This window comes from Bidens hawaiensis, unplaced genomic scaffold (assembly GCF_021521415.1).
Source record: "Bidens hawaiensis isolate Kalapana, Puna unplaced genomic scaffold, B.hawaiensis_p1.1 tig00003356_1, whole genome shotgun sequence".
Lineage (NCBI taxonomy): Eukaryota > Viridiplantae > Streptophyta > Magnoliopsida > Asterales > Asteraceae > Bidens > Bidens hawaiensis.
The window spans coordinates 2,145,539-2,162,896 of record NW_027491185.1 but is presented as its reverse complement, the minus strand read 5'-3'; the positions used below and the strand labels follow the sequence as shown (position 1 = coordinate 2,162,896).

At 42.2% G+C, this 17,358-nt stretch overlaps 1 protein-coding gene across 1 annotated transcript; it reads left to right on the top strand.

The window, feature by feature from the left end:
• Nucleotides 1-14,120: 14,120 nt before the first annotated feature.
• On the top strand, nucleotides 14,121-17,034 carry LOC143623280 (protein DETOXIFICATION 24-like). Its single transcript, XM_077094229.1, has 8 exons — nucleotides 14,121-14,376; nucleotides 14,470-15,011; nucleotides 15,099-15,185; nucleotides 15,270-15,326; nucleotides 15,430-15,668; nucleotides 16,504-16,622; nucleotides 16,708-16,794; nucleotides 16,884-17,034. Exons 1-8 carry the CDS (start codon nucleotides 14,131-14,133, stop codon nucleotides 16,956-16,958), a joined length of 1,452 nt encoding a protein of 483 aa, XP_076950344.1. The 5' UTR covers nucleotides 14,121-14,130; the 3' UTR covers nucleotides 16,959-17,034.
• The last annotated feature ends 324 nt before the right edge of the window (nucleotides 17,035-17,358 follow it).

Below are 17,358 nucleotides of genomic sequence, written 5' to 3'. Positions count from 1 at the left end.
AATTGTTGAGCAAGTTTTTGATTAATCGTAATTAAGAATGACACTCACAAGTCTTTTTGTACTTGTTATTTCTTAACTCAAACTATCAAGAAAATTATCAAGTGTTTGCCTTGCACCATACAAGCATTACTCATATTCCCCTATTATTATATTCGTGTTACTAAGTATGATGATGTTGATGATCAATGTTGTAAAAGAAGGTTTGTAAGGTCGAGTACTCGCTACAAGGTATGTCGCATAGGAGAGTTTCTTTAGCTCCACCTAGTTATTAAGAATCGATCAAAGATAATCAACCTTAGCACGAATCACATTTAGTAGATGGACGTGAACCAATTTCTATAATATTAAAGAATAAATAATATATTTTTTTTAATTAATGATTAGCGATTCTTAGAATAATTTATTATTTAAAAATTTATTTCTCTTATTTATATTAATTCAAATATTTTTTTATAAATATTAATAAACTAAATATATTTGACATACATATAATATCCAAAATTTAATTTTCCATATATTTATCATGTTTGAGTATTCTTCGAGTACACCCAGCCACTGATGTGTGAAAAACGTATATAATATTAAAAACCAAGTTTTACCGAATTCACCTAAAAAACCACACAATCGGCAAGCGTACCGGTCACAATGTAGCTAGCAAGTAAAAATGTATATCGAACCTAGGACACTACGGGTAAACTCTAATTATTAAACCTTATGATTACTAACCTAGACTTTCTTTTTGATTTTTTTAGAATTCTTTTTTATATTAATTATACTAAAAATACTTAACTAATTAAAAATTAATTAAAAATAAAACTTTATAAAAATTGGGTTTTAAAACAAATATGAGAAACGACTACCTAGGTAATGGAATCATACTAGTTAAAATTAATAGTTAACGAACTTGACTTGGTTGAAAAACAATATCTTAAAAGTATGACACTAAAGACCACCAAAGTACGCTAGATCGCCTCCCGGTCTCACCAACGACACCTTAGAACTCTAATGACATGTGAAGCTCAATTGTTAAAGGTTTGGATCACCTCCCGGTCTCACCTTGCCTAATAATATTATGGTACCCCAAAACCCGAATCACCTCCCGGTCTATTCGAATACAATATATATTAATATAAAGGGGGTATTTTTAATTAACTTAAACACAACTTGTATCACAATAATCTTAAGGGACCTAGGATAACTCACTCCCGTGCAATTATTACCCAAACCCACAAAAGACAAAGATAACACAACACTAAATCACCTCCCGGTCTCTCTAGTGAAAGAACAATAAAATCTAATAAACTCTCAATAATTATTCCTACGGTTATTTCGACTATAAACCGCAAACAAGTTGAAAACACAAAGTAGACAACCTAATTATGCGTCTAATAATCACCAAAAACTATCAAACACAAGTGGAAAAAATTATTAAAATAATAAACTAGATTTAATCATTCAACCATATCATGAACAAACCAATTAAAAACTTTACCATAATATCAAATCAACCAACGTCAATAGTAGTTCGTCAAACAATTAATATAACATAGTGCTCAACCAAAACCTAGATAGTTTAAAGTATTATAAAACAAAAGTAAATGAATAGTATTATTCGTTAAAAACAAAATGCACGAAAAGAATGACCTTCTTGCTCCAACAGTAGCCACACAAACTCAATCCATCTCTCCTTTCTTTCTGTTTCTGACCTCACGTTCCAATCAAGCAAAGAAAAATAATAATAATAACAATAATACGGAGTATTATTTTCCTAACTTCCACGTGACCCCAAAAATTGTGCACAGTAGCTCCACCAAAGATCCACGCCGCCACCAATTCACCTTGTTTCTTTGACGGGTCTTGCCTTCACGTGAACTCCCCTCCTATAATAATAATAACTCTCTTTTTATATCTAGGTTTTTTTTCTTCTTTCTTTTTCTGCACGTAACAACCGGTAACTCCATGTATTTTTCTATGGGCTGATAAATTACTCCAATGTGGGCCGACCATATTAAATGTAATTCAAGTTATGAAGTCTTGACCCACTAGCATTGAGATTCAAGTTACTGGCCACAAAAAAAAATTCACATAACAAAATATTAAAAGAAATTTCAATAATAATGTTATTTAACTATTCGAAACATTTTACGTGAACCAAATTCTAATTATGTTACTATCATTACTTTTTTTTTCTAATAATAATAATAATAACATATAAAACGTATTTAGTTGTTCACTTACTTATCTCAAAATTAAATACTCCATTTTAACTCGGCACTTGAGACCTTTAGAATGTAAATGTGAGCCAAATGAGAGAGTTATTTAATAAAAGCACCCAAAACTAGTCAAAAGTATAGGAAATATTTATATAAATTATATATATGTTAGACCATATCAGCCACCTAGCGACTTTTACAACTTTGATGTTGTTACGGGTTAAAAGTTGGTAAATATATCGTTTGGTACAAGTTAACTACATTTGACTCAAATTTATTACGTGTAAAAAAGAGGTAATCTGAATATTTTTAAAAATTTGAGAATGCAAATAGATTTACGTCAAACTTGTTACAGGTTCAAAGTTTTGACTTGAAAATGTAAAATAAATGAAAGTTAGAATTTTAAATGTGATTGGTTTTTGAATTTATTTTTGAGGACATTTTTGGAAATAGTCAAAAGATTCAGGATTTACGTCAAAAATACACTGAGTATTTTTCCCATGACTATTAAAATTTAAGAAACAATGACAAACATTTTCGTTATGCCACCTCCAGGCCTATCAATGCTTTTAACTTGTATCAAATTAGAAACATTTGTGTCAGCATTAAATTTTCCTTGAATAATGAATAGAATGTTGTATGTGGAACATGCCGTACAAAATTATGCTCAAGTGATGCAAAACATTCACAAAACAGAACGGGTTAACATATTATTTTTTTTGTCAGTTGGCAAAGTCGAGAATCCTCTCAAACTTATCAATTTTTTTATGGTGTAACTCAAAACTATTATTAAATGAGAAATATTCTCCGAAATTGGTTCATAACTAAATTTCTTTCAATTATATATATATATATAATACTGAGAATAAATTTTTAATAGATAGAGTGTTTGTGGATATGGTTTTGCACGTGCGTAATTTTATTTTATTAAGTTCATTTTTTTAGAAAAAACCATTTTGTGATATAATTAAATCAATTTATGTATAATGATACAAGTATAGATGTAATACATTTTTCTATATATACATTATGTATCACTTTATTTGTAACTTAATCATTTAAATTATTTCATGTATTACACGGGCTCTAAAGCTAGTTTTAAATATACTAATGAAGAAACACCAGTCGAACCCCGGGCAGATTACTGGTAACCTGGGGGTTAGATAGATGTTTCCCACGAGGGGTTAGACCCTTGGAAGATGGTTCTTCTGATAACCTGCAAAACAGACACCGTGAGCTCGTCACTGAGAAGGGGGGGTTCCTCCTTGTGACCACCCTCCGGCGTGAGAATCAGACTAGATTGCTCTTTAAATATAAAAGTATATTAAGAGATTGCTAGAGCAGATATCAGGTATATATGATAAGATAAGATGAGATGGTCATACCATTTGGGGTATTTATAGCCGAAGGTAGGTTTCCAAGGGGTTTAGCCGGCCCAACACGCTACCAACTGTAACCTATGCACGTGCCCTGCCTGTGAGTGGTGGATAGGTAGCGGCTGACACAGAGCAGGCGTGTCGTGCACTCTTCCTCTTCTGCCAACAACAGGCTAGGCACGTGGTATGGCAGGAGTTGGTGGGTAGGCGGCGGCTATTGGTCACAGTGCTGTGGCGTGCTGTCTGCCATGCTGCTGTCAGTGAGCTGTCGCATTCTTGGTCAGATCTTTTGTCTGTACCTCGTCAGGTATCACACAAAAGATCCTCCATCATACGGACTGGCTCATTTAGGCGGGAGTTTTCCCCCTCCCGCCTTTGCTCATTCCTTCAGGTGACACTGGGGAGAGTTAAGTGCCTAGTGCGTGTAGCCATGCTGCGCGGGTGGCCTTCACTCATGGCTTGTATCCGAGGCTGCGGGAACAGGCGGAGTCCTTCACCATGGGAGGCATTTCCTGCGGGACCAGCTTGCATACTGCGCGTAAGGACGTCACTTCTCTGAGCATGGTTGGTCCTGCGGATCCAGTTGGTCTCTGCGCAGACGTCCCTGTTTAAGGTGAGTCTTGCGGGTCCAACTGGGCTCTGCTGGGACCTACCTCTTCAAGTCCCCCCAGTCCAATGTTCTTCTCATGAGTGTTTAATAAAGTGAGGTGAACTTTTGGACTTGAGCAAAGGGTTTTGAAAAGGGTTTTGTAAGGTTTTCCATGGGGATTCTTTCCGCGGAAGTCCTTGTCACTTGCAGAAATGCCCGAGTTTCCTGCTTGGTCTTTGGGTATGATGCGGGTAGGTCTGTAACCTCCTCGCAAGTCAGGAGCATTGAGTCCCAGTTGTATGTATTTTCCATGAGGTTTTGGTAGTTTTGAACATAGTGATCAATTATGTTAAGACCACCAATTCCATCTTGGAGCTTCAAACAACGTAGTTCTCGACGTTCCCGCTATGCGGGGATGTTATTTCCGTTTCCGCAAGCATTGCCCAGAAGATCCTTCTTGGTTTCAATTCCCAGCGGAGCGCTAGGTATGTGAAGGGTTTTGCCTTAACACTGTACCTGTGCTCGTCTTACGGTTACTTTACTTCCAAGGTATTCCTGGCGTCAATTCCCTGCGGGTGTTAGGTATGTGAAGGGTTTTGCCTTTACACTGTACCCGCACCCGTCTTATAGTTACTTGGTTGCCGAGGTACTTGGCTTCAATTCCCTGCGGGTGCTAGGTATGTGAAGGGTTTTGCCTTAACACTGTACCCGCATCCGTCTTACGGTTACTTGTTCACCAAGGTTTTCTTGGCTTCAATTCCCTGCGGGTGTTAGGTATGTGAAGGGTTTTGCCTTAACCCTGTACCCACAGCCGTCTTACGGTTATTTGTTTGCCAAGGTTTATTTGGCTTCAATTCCCTGCGGGTGCTAGGTATGTGAAGGGTTTTGCCTTTACACTGTACCCGCATCCGTCTTACGGTTACTTGCTTGCCAAGGAGTAAGGGGTATTTTCCCGCTTACTTTTTAATATTTTCGAATTTTGAATTTTGAAATTCGAAGAGTTGGTGAAAAGATAAGTCCAAACCTCTGAAACGTCGTGCGACGGTTTCTTCTGACTGTGTCAGGACGTGCAGGGAGTTATGGTGACGTGACAGAACATGGTCATTCCAGTTGCTTTTTCAGGCGCGTGGGCACGGGATTTCGGGCGCGTAGCCGCGAAATCTCTGGCATACGTCCTTGTGACAGATGTTGCCAGCTTGCTTTTGCCACGCGTCATAGTTTCATTGCACCTCTGATTTCTCTCTCTTCCGTATTAAATTCATCGCATTAATTGCGATTACTATATAAAGGGGGAGAGGGTTATTTGCAATTCATACTTTTCACTTTCATCTCTTCTTCTCAAGTAATTTCCGGCGAATTTTTCTGTTCAGTAAAGCATTACCTTGAAATCTCTTTTTATCTTTCTTCCACCATGTCTTCTCATGATGCTGATGACCAGAAGACTGCTGGCGAATGCCAGTGCTCTCTTCCTGTCGATCTGTACCAGTATATCGTCAGGAAGTTCATGCTCGAGTCTCTCGAGCCTGAGTTTCCTGAACCCCACCATACTGTGTACGATGCCCCTAGTGGCAAGATCGGGGTTTATGCTGCATTCTTTGTCTACGGAAACCTTAGGTTTCCGTTGACAAAGTTTGTGTACCGTGTCCTGGAGAGGCACGGTGTGCACCTGACAGAGGTGCACCCCATGGCCATTGCCAAGGTCCGGCACTTTGAGTGGGTGTGCCGGATACTGGGCCTTGAGCCCCTCGTTGACCGTCTGATGACCTTCTACACTTGGAGGTGCATCCAGGGGTGGTACACTCTTACAACCCGTATCAAGGGTTTAAAGATTTGTACCACCGAGCGGAGTCTTCGCTCATGGAGAAGAGAGTTCTTCTTCATATCCGCTCGCGCCATCCCCATCGCCATGAAGTTCAAGAATGGCCAGGCGCTTCCGAACCTTCCCGCCCTCAACTACGAGGAGGCGGAATGGTTCTCGAAGATATCCCGGGTCCAGTCCCCGGTTTTCCGTTTTCCGGAGTCGGCGATGGTGATGCTGGGGATGAGCCGGGTGTGGAAGGCGGCGAATGCGGATAAGGTTCCGATCGTCCTTGAATATGGTTCGAACTCTGTCCCTTATGGTACGTCTTGTTTCATTTTGCTGACTTCGATTTTTTCTAACTTTCTTGTTGATTTCAGAGGGGAACGATCTTCAGTCGCTCCTGAACCCACGGGAGGAAGGTGGTCCCGCGCGGATGGGTACTCGTGCTTTGGACGAGAACGAGTTGCCCATCTTAGAGCAGACCGCGGGTCGGTTCGTGGAGGTTTACCCGCCAGGCCAAGAGATCCTGAGCCACCGACGGCCAGGTAAGCCTATCTTCTACCCTGAACCTCTCAATGCTGTGCCTGCTGCTGGAGTTGACATTTCTTCTTCTGAGGAATCCGCAGAAGGTCCTCCACTGGTGCGGAAGAAAAAGGCTGCCGTCGGGAAAGGCAAGGAGAAGGTGGCCTCTACGGCCGACCCGGTAGTCCTATCTGACTCGGAGTCAGATAGTGCAGAGGTGGCGGGGAAGCCTGGTGGTGAGGAGACCACCGCTCCGGAGGCTGTAGCTGTTACCTCCGGGGAGGCAGCGACGACGACGGTTACCGGTGTCAAGAGGCCGGCTCCATCGGGTTCGCCCCCGCTCGTCCGTATGTTCAAGCTCAAGAAACCCCGTAAGTACCCCCATAATTCTTGTCTAGATTTGTTGTTTCAAATAAATTTTTCTAACACTTTTGCTTGTGCAGGTGTGGATGTTGACGCATTCCCGGGTGTATTTGGAGCAAGTATTCCCCCGCCAATGAGGGAAGGCTCGGTCAGCCTTCCCGAGGCGTCGACCCAGGCGTCTGCGCCTGCTTCCGTTGGTTCCAGCCTTCCTGAGGCTGTTCCAGCTGAGAAGGCGTCTCCGCCGGCCGTGAGTGCAATTTTTACAGCATCTTTCACGGAGCCGGCGGTTACTGTTGCTGAGGAGGCGACGCCAACAATGGCTACCACAGCGGCTGCCACTATACCTGCGCCACCGGCACCGACGGCCGGACCATCAGGTACGCGCCGGGCTTCCCGCCGATCTATGCCACCTTCCCATCTGCCTGACCTGTTGGATGGATTTCCTTTAGGTTCAGGTGATGGGTTTGGCGGCTATCGGCCTGTTATTGACCCTACAGGTACGTAGGGTTCTTTTTCCTTTGTATATTTTTGTCATCTTTTCCTAACTGCCTTTGTTTCTTTTGCAGTGTCGGATTCCAATGAAGTGTATGTTCCAAGATGGAACATACGCCGAGGAACAACCCTTCGCACCCCTGTGGAGTGCGTTGATTGGGCTCGCCACGCTGCTCCTCATGGTGCGTTGGGGGAAGCCATGGCTAGCTACCAGGAGGGTAGGCTAACCAATGAGCTTCGGGTTCTCCAAGCCCGGATGCAGCCCCGCGTCGAGCTGCTTTGTCGTGAAAACGACAAGTTAAAAGCAGCTCGCGCCAAAGAAATATCTGAGACGCGGGCTCTGCGGGAGGAGAACCGGCAGTTGGCCGCTGCCGCCGCCGAGAAGGAGAGAGCATTCAAGGCCCTCGAGGTTGAAGTCCAGGCGCGACTCGAGGCCCGCTCCAAGGCTGCCCAAGCTGTGAATGAACAGCTTCGGCTGGCTAAGGAGACTGCGCGAAACTCAACTGAGAGGGCTGCCAAGGCTGAAGCTGTTGCTGAGCCGCTTCGCGAAGAGAATGAGCAGCTTAAATGCAAATTAAAGGCTCTTCAGCATGCTCATGACGCCTTAGCAATGGAAGATGCCAAGAAGCTGCAGGAGATCCTTGACCAGAGGGGGGTGCTTGACCGCACTGAAAGGAAACTCAAAAGCGTCGAAGAGGCTGCCGCCAAGGAAGTTCAACTTGCCATCCTTGATAAAAGCGGAGCCGAACGTGCTTACAAAGAAAGTCAAGCTACCCTCCAATGGCTGCTTCGAGAAGCGTTGCCTCAGGTATCTTTATCTTTTTCTTTACGCTTTCTGCTCGTAATTAGAAAATGTTCTAACTTGTATTCTCTTGTAGGTTGTGCGTCGGGTCCTTTCGGAGACCTCTTATGACGATGCGATGAGCACAGCCCTCAACGCTTCTCATGAGGATGGGGAGAAGACTGGCTTCCTGCTTGGTCTAGGGTTTGCTGAGAGAGGCTTTCCGCCCTCCAACTTCCCTTTATTCAATGTTAATACTGAAGCTGCTTATGACCAAGCTGTGAACCAGTACGCTGCCTTCCCGCATCCAGTGGTGGAGAAGGTGAATGAAGCTGCTGCTGCTGATGATGGGCTAAACATCCTTAAGGCTTTCCTTGGGCAGCCGCTCTCTGACGGTGCTGGTCCAAGCGGAGGTGGCCCTGAAGCCTGATCCTGAAGATCCCTTCCCACTGCTAGGATAGACTTAGCTTTGTATAGATTTCTTTTAGGCGGGTAGTTACCCGGCCACTGTTGTAATATATCATTGAAATATACGATTGTTATTCCTTTCATTGGATTCTTTGCTTTATAAACTTATGACTTGCATACTTAGTTTAAAATAGCAATTTTCCAAGTGTTTAGAATAAGAACCTTTGAACGTGGTTGATAGTGGGTTAAAGTTTCGCTTCCTCCTTCGTGATTGTGCGGGTAGAACCGTCACTTGCACTTGGTAGGATGGCTAAACTTTAACTTTTATCTAACCTGCGTGTAGGTTTTTCTTACTTTTTGAGGATAAGTTAACCTTTGAACGTGGTTGATAATAGGTGTGAAGTTTTGCTTCCTCTTTCGTGATAGCGCGGGTAGAACCGTCACTTGCACTTGGTAGGATGGCAAAGCTTTACCCATACCTGACCTGCGTGTAGGTTTTTCTTACCTTTTTAAGAATTTTGTTTTGAACCGTTCGACGCGCGGTTGTCGATAGGTTAGTGTTCATCTTCCTTTCATGATTCGTGCGGATAGACCGGCACTTTCATTTAATGGAATAATTGAACTCTTCTCCTTCAACTGACCTGCGTGAAGGTTTGCCACGTTATTGGGTTCGTGCGGGTAAGACCGCCTTCCCACGCAACGACTTCACGTAATGTGAATGCCGTCACCAGTGTTGGATTGTTTTAACCGTTCGACGCACGGTTGTTGATAGGTTAGTGTTCATATTCCTTTCATGATTCGTGCGGATAGACCGGCACTTTCATTTAATGGAATAATTGAACTCCTTCAACTGACCTGCGTGAAGGTTTGCCTGCTGAGGATAAGTTAACCTTTGAACGTGGCTGATAATAGGTGTGAAGTTTTGCTTCCTCTTTCGTGATTGTGCGGGTAGACCCGTCACTTGCACTTAGTAGGATGGCATAACTTTACCCATATCTGACCTGCGTATAGGTTTACCTTTTCCTCTTAAGAATTTTGAACTGTCCCACGCGCGGTTGTTGATAGGTTGGTGCAGTTCCCTCGAATGATTCATGCGGATAGACCAGCACTTTCATATGGTAAACTTTTTTCCCCTTCAACTGACCTGCGTGAAGGTTTATCATGCTTTTTGGGTTCGTGCGGGTAGGACCGCCTTCCCATGCAATGACGTTTTTTGTAATTATGCGGTGAAAACCGGCATATTAGTGTGTACAAAAGTATAAATGTAAATCATCAGCTTCGACGTTTGAAAGAGAATCATTTCCATTAGAAGTGGCTCTTGGCCTTTTCTGTATAAATTGGAATTGATTACATGCAAACTGTGTAATTGAACTCCCTTCCATGTTGGGACAGGAGTGCCATCGAGCCGACACGCACCTGTTTCGGGATCTCGTTCTTTACGCAGCATGTAGTCTCCATATTGAAGCTGATTTTTTATTCATGTTTACCCCAGCCATGGTTCCACACGCACCTGCCTGCCTGCTTAGCTTTTATTTCGCCACGAGGTGTGCGAGCGTCCCATCTCTGACGAATGTTTCGACCATGTCTTTTACGTCTATGCATTCTTCAGTGTTGTGGCCTTTTGTTCTGTGATAGTCACAGTACTTGCTCCGATCAGCATCGTGACGATGTCGGATTACTGGAGGCTTTGGCCATGGGATCTCTTCAGTAGCAAATATGTCAGTGACGCTTTTGGTAAGTGGCGTCCATCTGGAGTTCCGGTGCAGCTTTACATTATCCCTTTCACCCAATCGATGCTGTAAGCCGGATGAGGTGTCAAAGTTTACCCTTGACTGCCAAATGCCTTGCTTTCGTTTTTTGTTCAATCGGGCGGTGAGGATGTTGTCCTCTCTCGTCCTCTGGGTGTACAGGTTTGTGCTCTGCGGAAGGTCTCTACCCAGTTGCTTCTCCGTTTCCGCATAGCGTTTAGCTGCTGTCATGATGCCATCCCATGTGGATGGCATTCCATCTTTACCCGTTAGGGTGCGGATAAGCTCTGGGTCCTGCGCGCTCTGGATGAAGGCTGCGCGAACAAGATCCTCGCTGATATTGCCCAAACCAAACCCTAGCAGCCCCCACCAGCGTCATTTGAAACATGTAACACCACGTGGGTTCCGTCCAGTTGCTGACGGTTGCCCCTGCTATGAACCTGTTCAAATGGTCGTCTGGGTCGGACATACCATCATAAGTGCCTATGTTGGGCATTTGTTTGGCACTTTTTGGGGCAATTGCTTCCGCAATGTCCCTTGCAAATTTGGACGTTCCCGCATTTGCAACGTTCGGTCTGTACGTTTTGGAGAAGTCTCGTGGACTTCCACCTGTGCTTTTTGGTTTGAAGGCTTGTCCAAAATGCCTTCTCGGTTGGGAATCCGTTTCCTTACGCTTCCCTTTTGCCCTATGGCGAGGGTTCGCGTCGGAGTCGGATTCCTCCGAGTCATTGTCCAAGTATTCTTCGAATTCGTCGGCCTGTTGGACGGAACGCAAGCGTTCGTCCAACTCAGCTTGGAATTCCTTTTGTCGTGCCTCCGCCCATGCCTTAACTTCCTCGAGAGTTTGGCGGGGGAGTCTTGTTCGTTTTTTAAACTGGGTATCGGTGAATCCCAGTGGGCGATTATTTACTGCACTTGCCCCAGCTTGGGTAACTGGGGTAGTGTTCGTAAAATTTACTTCACTTGCCCCGGCTTGGGTAACCGGGGTAGTGTTTGTAAAAACTGTGTTGCCGGTATTCCCTCCAGTAGCTGGGGTTGTGGTTACCGGAGTCTCTTTAACCATCTTTCTAGAAGTTTGAAAAAACTGGAGAAAAATAAAGTTCTAGCTTTATGCACGGATGGCGCCAATGAAGAAACACCAGTCGAACCCCGGGCAGATTACTGGTAACCTGGGGGTTAGATAGATGTTTCCCACGAGGGGTTAGACCCTTGGAAGATGGTTCTTCTGATAACCTGCAAAACAGACACCGTGAGCTCGTCACTGAGAAGGGGGGGTTCCTCCTTGTGACCACCCTCCGGCGTGAGAATCAGACTAGATTGCTCTTTAAATATAAAAGTATATTAAGAGATTGCTAGAGCAGATATCAGGTATATATGATAAGATAAGATGAGATGGTCATACCATTTGGGGTATTTATAGCCGAAGGTAGGTTTCCAAGGGGTTTAGCCGGCCCAACACGCTACCAACTGTAACCTATGCACGTGCCCTGCCTGTGAGTGGTGGATAGGTAGCGGCTGACACAGAGCAGGCGTGTCGTGCACTCTTCCTCTTCTGCCAACAACAGGCTAGGCACGTGGTATGGCAGGAGTTGGTGGGTAGGCGGCGGCTATTGGTCACAGTGCTGTGGCGTGCTGTCTGCCATGCTGCTGTCAGTGAGCTGTCGCATTCTTGGTCAGATCTTTTGTCTGTACCTCGTCAGGTATCACACAAAAGATCCTCCATCATACGGACTGGCTCATTTAGGCGGGAGTTTTCCCCCTCCCGCCTTTGCTCATTCCTTCAGGTGACACTGGGGAGAGTTAAGTGCCTAGTGCGTGTAGCCATGCTGCGCGGGTGGCCTTCACTCATGGCTTGTATCCGAGGCTGCGGGAACAGGCGGAGTCCTTCACCATGGGAGGCATTTCCTGCGGGACCAGCTTGCATACTGCGCGTAAGGACGTCACTTCTCTGAGCATGGTTGGTCCTGCGGATCCAGTTGGTCTCTGCGCAGACGTCCCTGTTTAAGGTGAGTCTTGCGGGTCCAACTGGGCTCTGCTGGGACCTACCTCTTCAACTAATAAAACTTCTGATTGAAGAAAGCAAAGGGAGGCTAACAGCTCTCTCAGTCGATTGATCCTCCATTCTTCGTTGTAATTCCAGTTCCTGCTCCACAATTCCAGCTACAGTTCCAATTTATATATTCTAGAGCTTTATAATGACTTTTAACTGCCCAAGACCAATATATGAGCATGATAAGCCCAAATATATAAACAGTATTTTAAAAGCATGGAGACAATTTGTTTGGGAGACCTCAAACTAGAGGTGCACATTCCAGGTAACTAATAACCGGTTAATAATTTTGACGGGAAATAACTGGTTAGACCGGGTAATCGGGTCGAGTACTAACCGGTTTTGATAAAAAAAACAAAAAAAAAACAGTTAACCGGTTCGGTTACGAACCGGATGAAACCCGGTTTTTAATAAAATAATTAAAAAATTAATCGGTTTCAAAATCAATAATATAAATTGGTTACTAACCGATGGTTTTTTCCGGTTAATAACCGGTTAGATAAGGACAAGTCCTTGAACCGATTAACCGGTTAGACTATGCACCTCTACCTGAACCCCATTAAAACTATTGAGCCACCCCAACAATCAAGCAACAAAATCAAACATTTTAACAACCTCAATGTAACACACCATTTTGGGATCAAATAAGGATAAAAACACACCTCCAACATCCTTTTTTCTGCCCCCCCCCCCCCCCTCTTTTCCGTGGAACCTCTTTGTTGTTTTGGGATGAATATCTTCCAAACTTTATTATGAACTTTTACCTTCCCATTAAAACAAAATAATGTGCATTATACACTTCTATGGGTTAAGTAAAGTTTCACATGTTTAGAGAGATTGACTATTATCTTGTTCAATGTTGACGTCCAAAAAAGAAATAAATAGATGCAAATATCTTCCGGCCGGCCACTATAGAAAAAAGAAACATCGTATTTATATAATTGCAAATGCTTTAATCTATAAATTCAAAATCGACCAACTCTTGAAAAGGAAAGCAGTTCATATACTCTTACGTAAACTAATAAATATTCTGCCGTCTAACGTACTTCCAAACCTTATTTTCCTTGACCCCACCAATAACTTCGTGGTCAGCTTGTGTCCGTCAGATTCACCAAACAATGTACAAGTAGATGCATCGTACATACCTACTAACTTCTCTTTTGGTACTTCTACATTATTTATTAAGAGCTTCCAGTAGACAGTGTATGTGCTTCTGCTCCATTTTCATAATTTGTTTTAAGTTCTTCACCTTTTTTTTAGCTTTAATCCAAGTTTTCACTTTTGAAAATGAGTATGTGTTTTTAGGTGATTATTATATATTTTTTTAGAACGACTACCATTTTTGAATTTCCAACTGAGTTCTTATTTTTAGTCTTTGCTGTAACGTTTATTTTTGAATTGTGAGGTGGGTTTGTACCAATTGTTTGTAAAATGTGTTGGTGATGATGAAACGGTGAGCATTGTAGTAGTGGTAGTGGGACGGCATTAGTAGTGATGTGGTGGGTGGATGGTGATGACGTGGTGGATAACTAGCTGGTGATGTGGATGCGTGGTAGTTAGGGTTGAATCTGCACCATGTTGGTCAAAGGACCAATTAGATTGTTCTCTATGGTGGGCCCCCCTCCACCATGTCATGGGCCACGTGAGCACCGGAGCATCCTCTTTTCCGTAACGTCTTGCTGCGGTTTAAAGCCCTTTTGACGCCCCAATATATACATACATATACATATATATGTATATTGTGTTTATTTTAATTAAACACTTAAAATAGTTTCTGAATTTTCAGGATGGATAATGGGGTGGAGACAAAGCTTCTTCGACATGAGGAAGAACAGGAGGGTACCTTACAACAAAGGGTATGGGACGAATCGAAAAAGATTTGGAGGGTTGCATTGCCAGGCATCATAGCAAGAGTTTCCTCATTCGGAACCATCGTTATCACCCAATCATTTATTGGCCATGTCAGCAGCTCAGATCTCGCGGGCTACGCACTTGTTCAAACACTTACGGTCCGATTTATCAACGGAACACTTGTAAGTTGACCATAGACTTTCAGGTTAAGTCAAAAGAGTCAACTTATATGGTTATATATTGACCACTTTCTTATTATTTGAATGTATTAACAGTTGGGAATGTCAAGTGCAACCGAAACCCTTTGCGGGCAATCATTTGGAGCCGGCCAACACCACATGATGGGCATTCACTTGCAACGGTCATGGATCGTTGACTTGGTTACCGTGACCATTTTGCTCCCGCTGTTAATCTTTGGTACCCAAATCTTTAAACTCTTTGGTGAGGAAGAATCGATAGCGAAAAGTGGTGGATTCATATCTTTATGGTTCATCCCTTATGTCTATAACTATGTTTTTAGCCTCACTATACAAATGTACCTACAAGCACAGTTAAAGAACTTCATTGTTGCTTGGCTTTCGGCTATTCAGTTAGTCTTCCATATACTTTTGTCACTACTTTTCGTATATAAGTTCAATTGGGGGGTATCGGGTGCAATGCTTGCACTCGGGATATCATCGTGGGCTGTTGTTTTTGGAGAATTCATATACGTTTTAGGAGGGTGGTGTCCAGATACTTGGAAAGGATTCACAGTTGCTGCTTTTAAGGATCTGTTGCCTGTTGTCAAGCTCTCAATATCTTCTGGTGTCATGCTTTGGTAAGTTTTTGTGACTGTAGGTAGCACTATTTTGTGAGAAACTTACTATTCATACCGCCGTTCTTTTGACTTATTATCGGTGTGTAGCTTGGAGCTATGGTACTATGCTGTTCTAGTTTTACTTGCTGGATACATGCCAAATGCCAAGGTGGCAATATCTGCCTTCTCCATTAGGTACCAACGCATACTCGATCTTATATCTCCACTTACAGGTCATCTTGGAAGATACTTAAAACTCATTTTTAAACTCATTTACAGCTTGAACATTAACTCGTGGGAGTTCATGATAAGCCTTGGTTTCTTAAGTGCTGCATGGTGAGTAATCAACATTTACTTTGCATGGTGAGAAAAATGTTTATGAATTATCTTTGTATATTTGACTGATACGTGTTAAATTGCAACTTTAACATGTATAAAGTGTCCGAGTGGCAAATGAGGTAGGGCGAGGAAACTCAAAAGCTGTGAAGTTTTCTATCAAAGTGGTGATGGGAATTTCGGCCACAATAGGCGTGTTCTTCTTTGTTCTCTGTCTGGTATTCCGGGAATTTATTGCATACTTGTTTACGGATGATGACAGAGTTGCATATGCAGTATCAGATCTTTCTTTGCTTCTCTCTTTTTCGGTTCTGATGAATGGCATTTATCCTGTACTCTCTGGTAAATCCTTCCATACATAATATATAGTTAGTTCACCCATGCGCAGATGTGTAAACGAGTCAATGCGCTTGTAAGCTACTCGAGATCCGCTCGGTAAAAGCTCGAACCAAGCTAAGCTTAAACGAAATTGAGCCTAAAAATAAGCTTGTTTGATAAATGAGCCTTTTAAATATAATATTTATATTTATATAAGAATTTTATTATATACAAAATTACGATAAAAATAACTAACTAATATACGTTATGTTGTATGTAAGAATTAGAATTAAAATTGTGTATAACAAACAATAAATGAGCCGAGTTTGAGCTTGAAAAACTGCTCACGAGCTGAGCTCAAGATTTAAAAATACAGATCTAAATGAGCATAACTCAAACTCGAGCACCTGTAAGTTAAATGAGACTAGCTCACCTTGACTCGTTTACACCCCCTACCCATGCGTAACAAGCTTACAAATTTTGGAAAGTTTTCATGATATGTTCATCATGTTTATACCCCTTGACAACAACCCACCATGTTTAAGGTCAGTGTGTTTACATAACCAATAAGGCAATAACTGCAAGCATCGGTCAATAATTGATCAAAAACCAACCAATAAAAGTCAAATTCAATTGTAGAATATGCATGTAGTCAACCTTAACACAAGAATCACATAAACCTAAGTTAATACAGTAAACATACATTTATTAGTAAGACTGTCCAAATTTTATGATCATATTGTTTGCATTTTGTTAAATTTTAAAGCTATGAGTAAAATAGCCCAGATCTTGTTTCTTTCATTTGGAATGTTTATTTGATACTGATCACCAACTGAGAAAAACAATATATTGTTACTAGGGGTGGCAATTGGAGCTGGTATGCAGACAACTGTAGCAATCGTGAACCTCGTTTGCTTTTACTTGATTGGTATTCCATTGGGAGCTTTGCTCGGATATTTAACTTCACTTCAAGTTAAGGTACATATATAAACTTATCGTTTAAAAATCAAAATGCTACTTTCGTGTGCGAGATCATCTATCATAAGTTTGATTTACTTCATAGGGTATATGGATTGGAATGATAGGAGGTGTTGTGGCTCAAACTATTACCCTCACATATATAATTTGGAGAACAAACTGGGATGATGAGGTAAATTTACAATACATTTCCATATTAGTTGTGATTTTTTGATATTTCGTATAAAGTATAATCTGTCATTCATGCTTTGCCAAACGTAGGTGAAGAAGGCTTCAGAACGTCTCATGCGGTTTTATGTGAAAACCGATAAAAACGCTGAGCAAATTTCCAGTTAGTCATAACTTAGAAACGCTTGGAGTTCAAGACCATTTATTTTGGAGTAATGTTACGAATACTGGATTAGGTTCTTCGGATGTATTGATTTTTGACTATCAACTGTTTTGCTTTTAAATATCATGGATTTTGTTTTAATTCAATATCTACAATAGTGACACGTCATCCTTAATAGGTTGCGGTGAAATAATCGGTGATTACCAACATACATTGTGAGAATGCAAGATAATGTTCATCATGATTCAATAATACTAGATCTTGTCTATTGATATGACCGATCGTATGTGATTAGCTTAACCGTGTGTACCTGTGTGGGGTCGAGAATGAAATTGGATAGAGTAACGAGAGGAATTCAATAATTATATGTAACTGATAACTAAGTAATAATCACAGAGGGGTATA

Coding starts and splice junctions, on each gene's coding strand:
- LOC143623280 (XM_077094229.1), top strand. CDS start 14,131: ATGGATAATGGGGTGGAGACAAAGCTTCTTCGACATGAGGAAGAACAG. Junction 14,377..14,469: donor GATTTATCAACGGAACACTT/GTAAGTTGACCA, acceptor ATGTATTAACAG/TTGGGAATGTCAAGTGCAAC. Junction 16,795..16,883: donor GAACAAACTGGGATGATGAG/GTAAATTTACAA, acceptor TGCCAAACGTAG/GTGAAGAAGGCTTCAGAACG.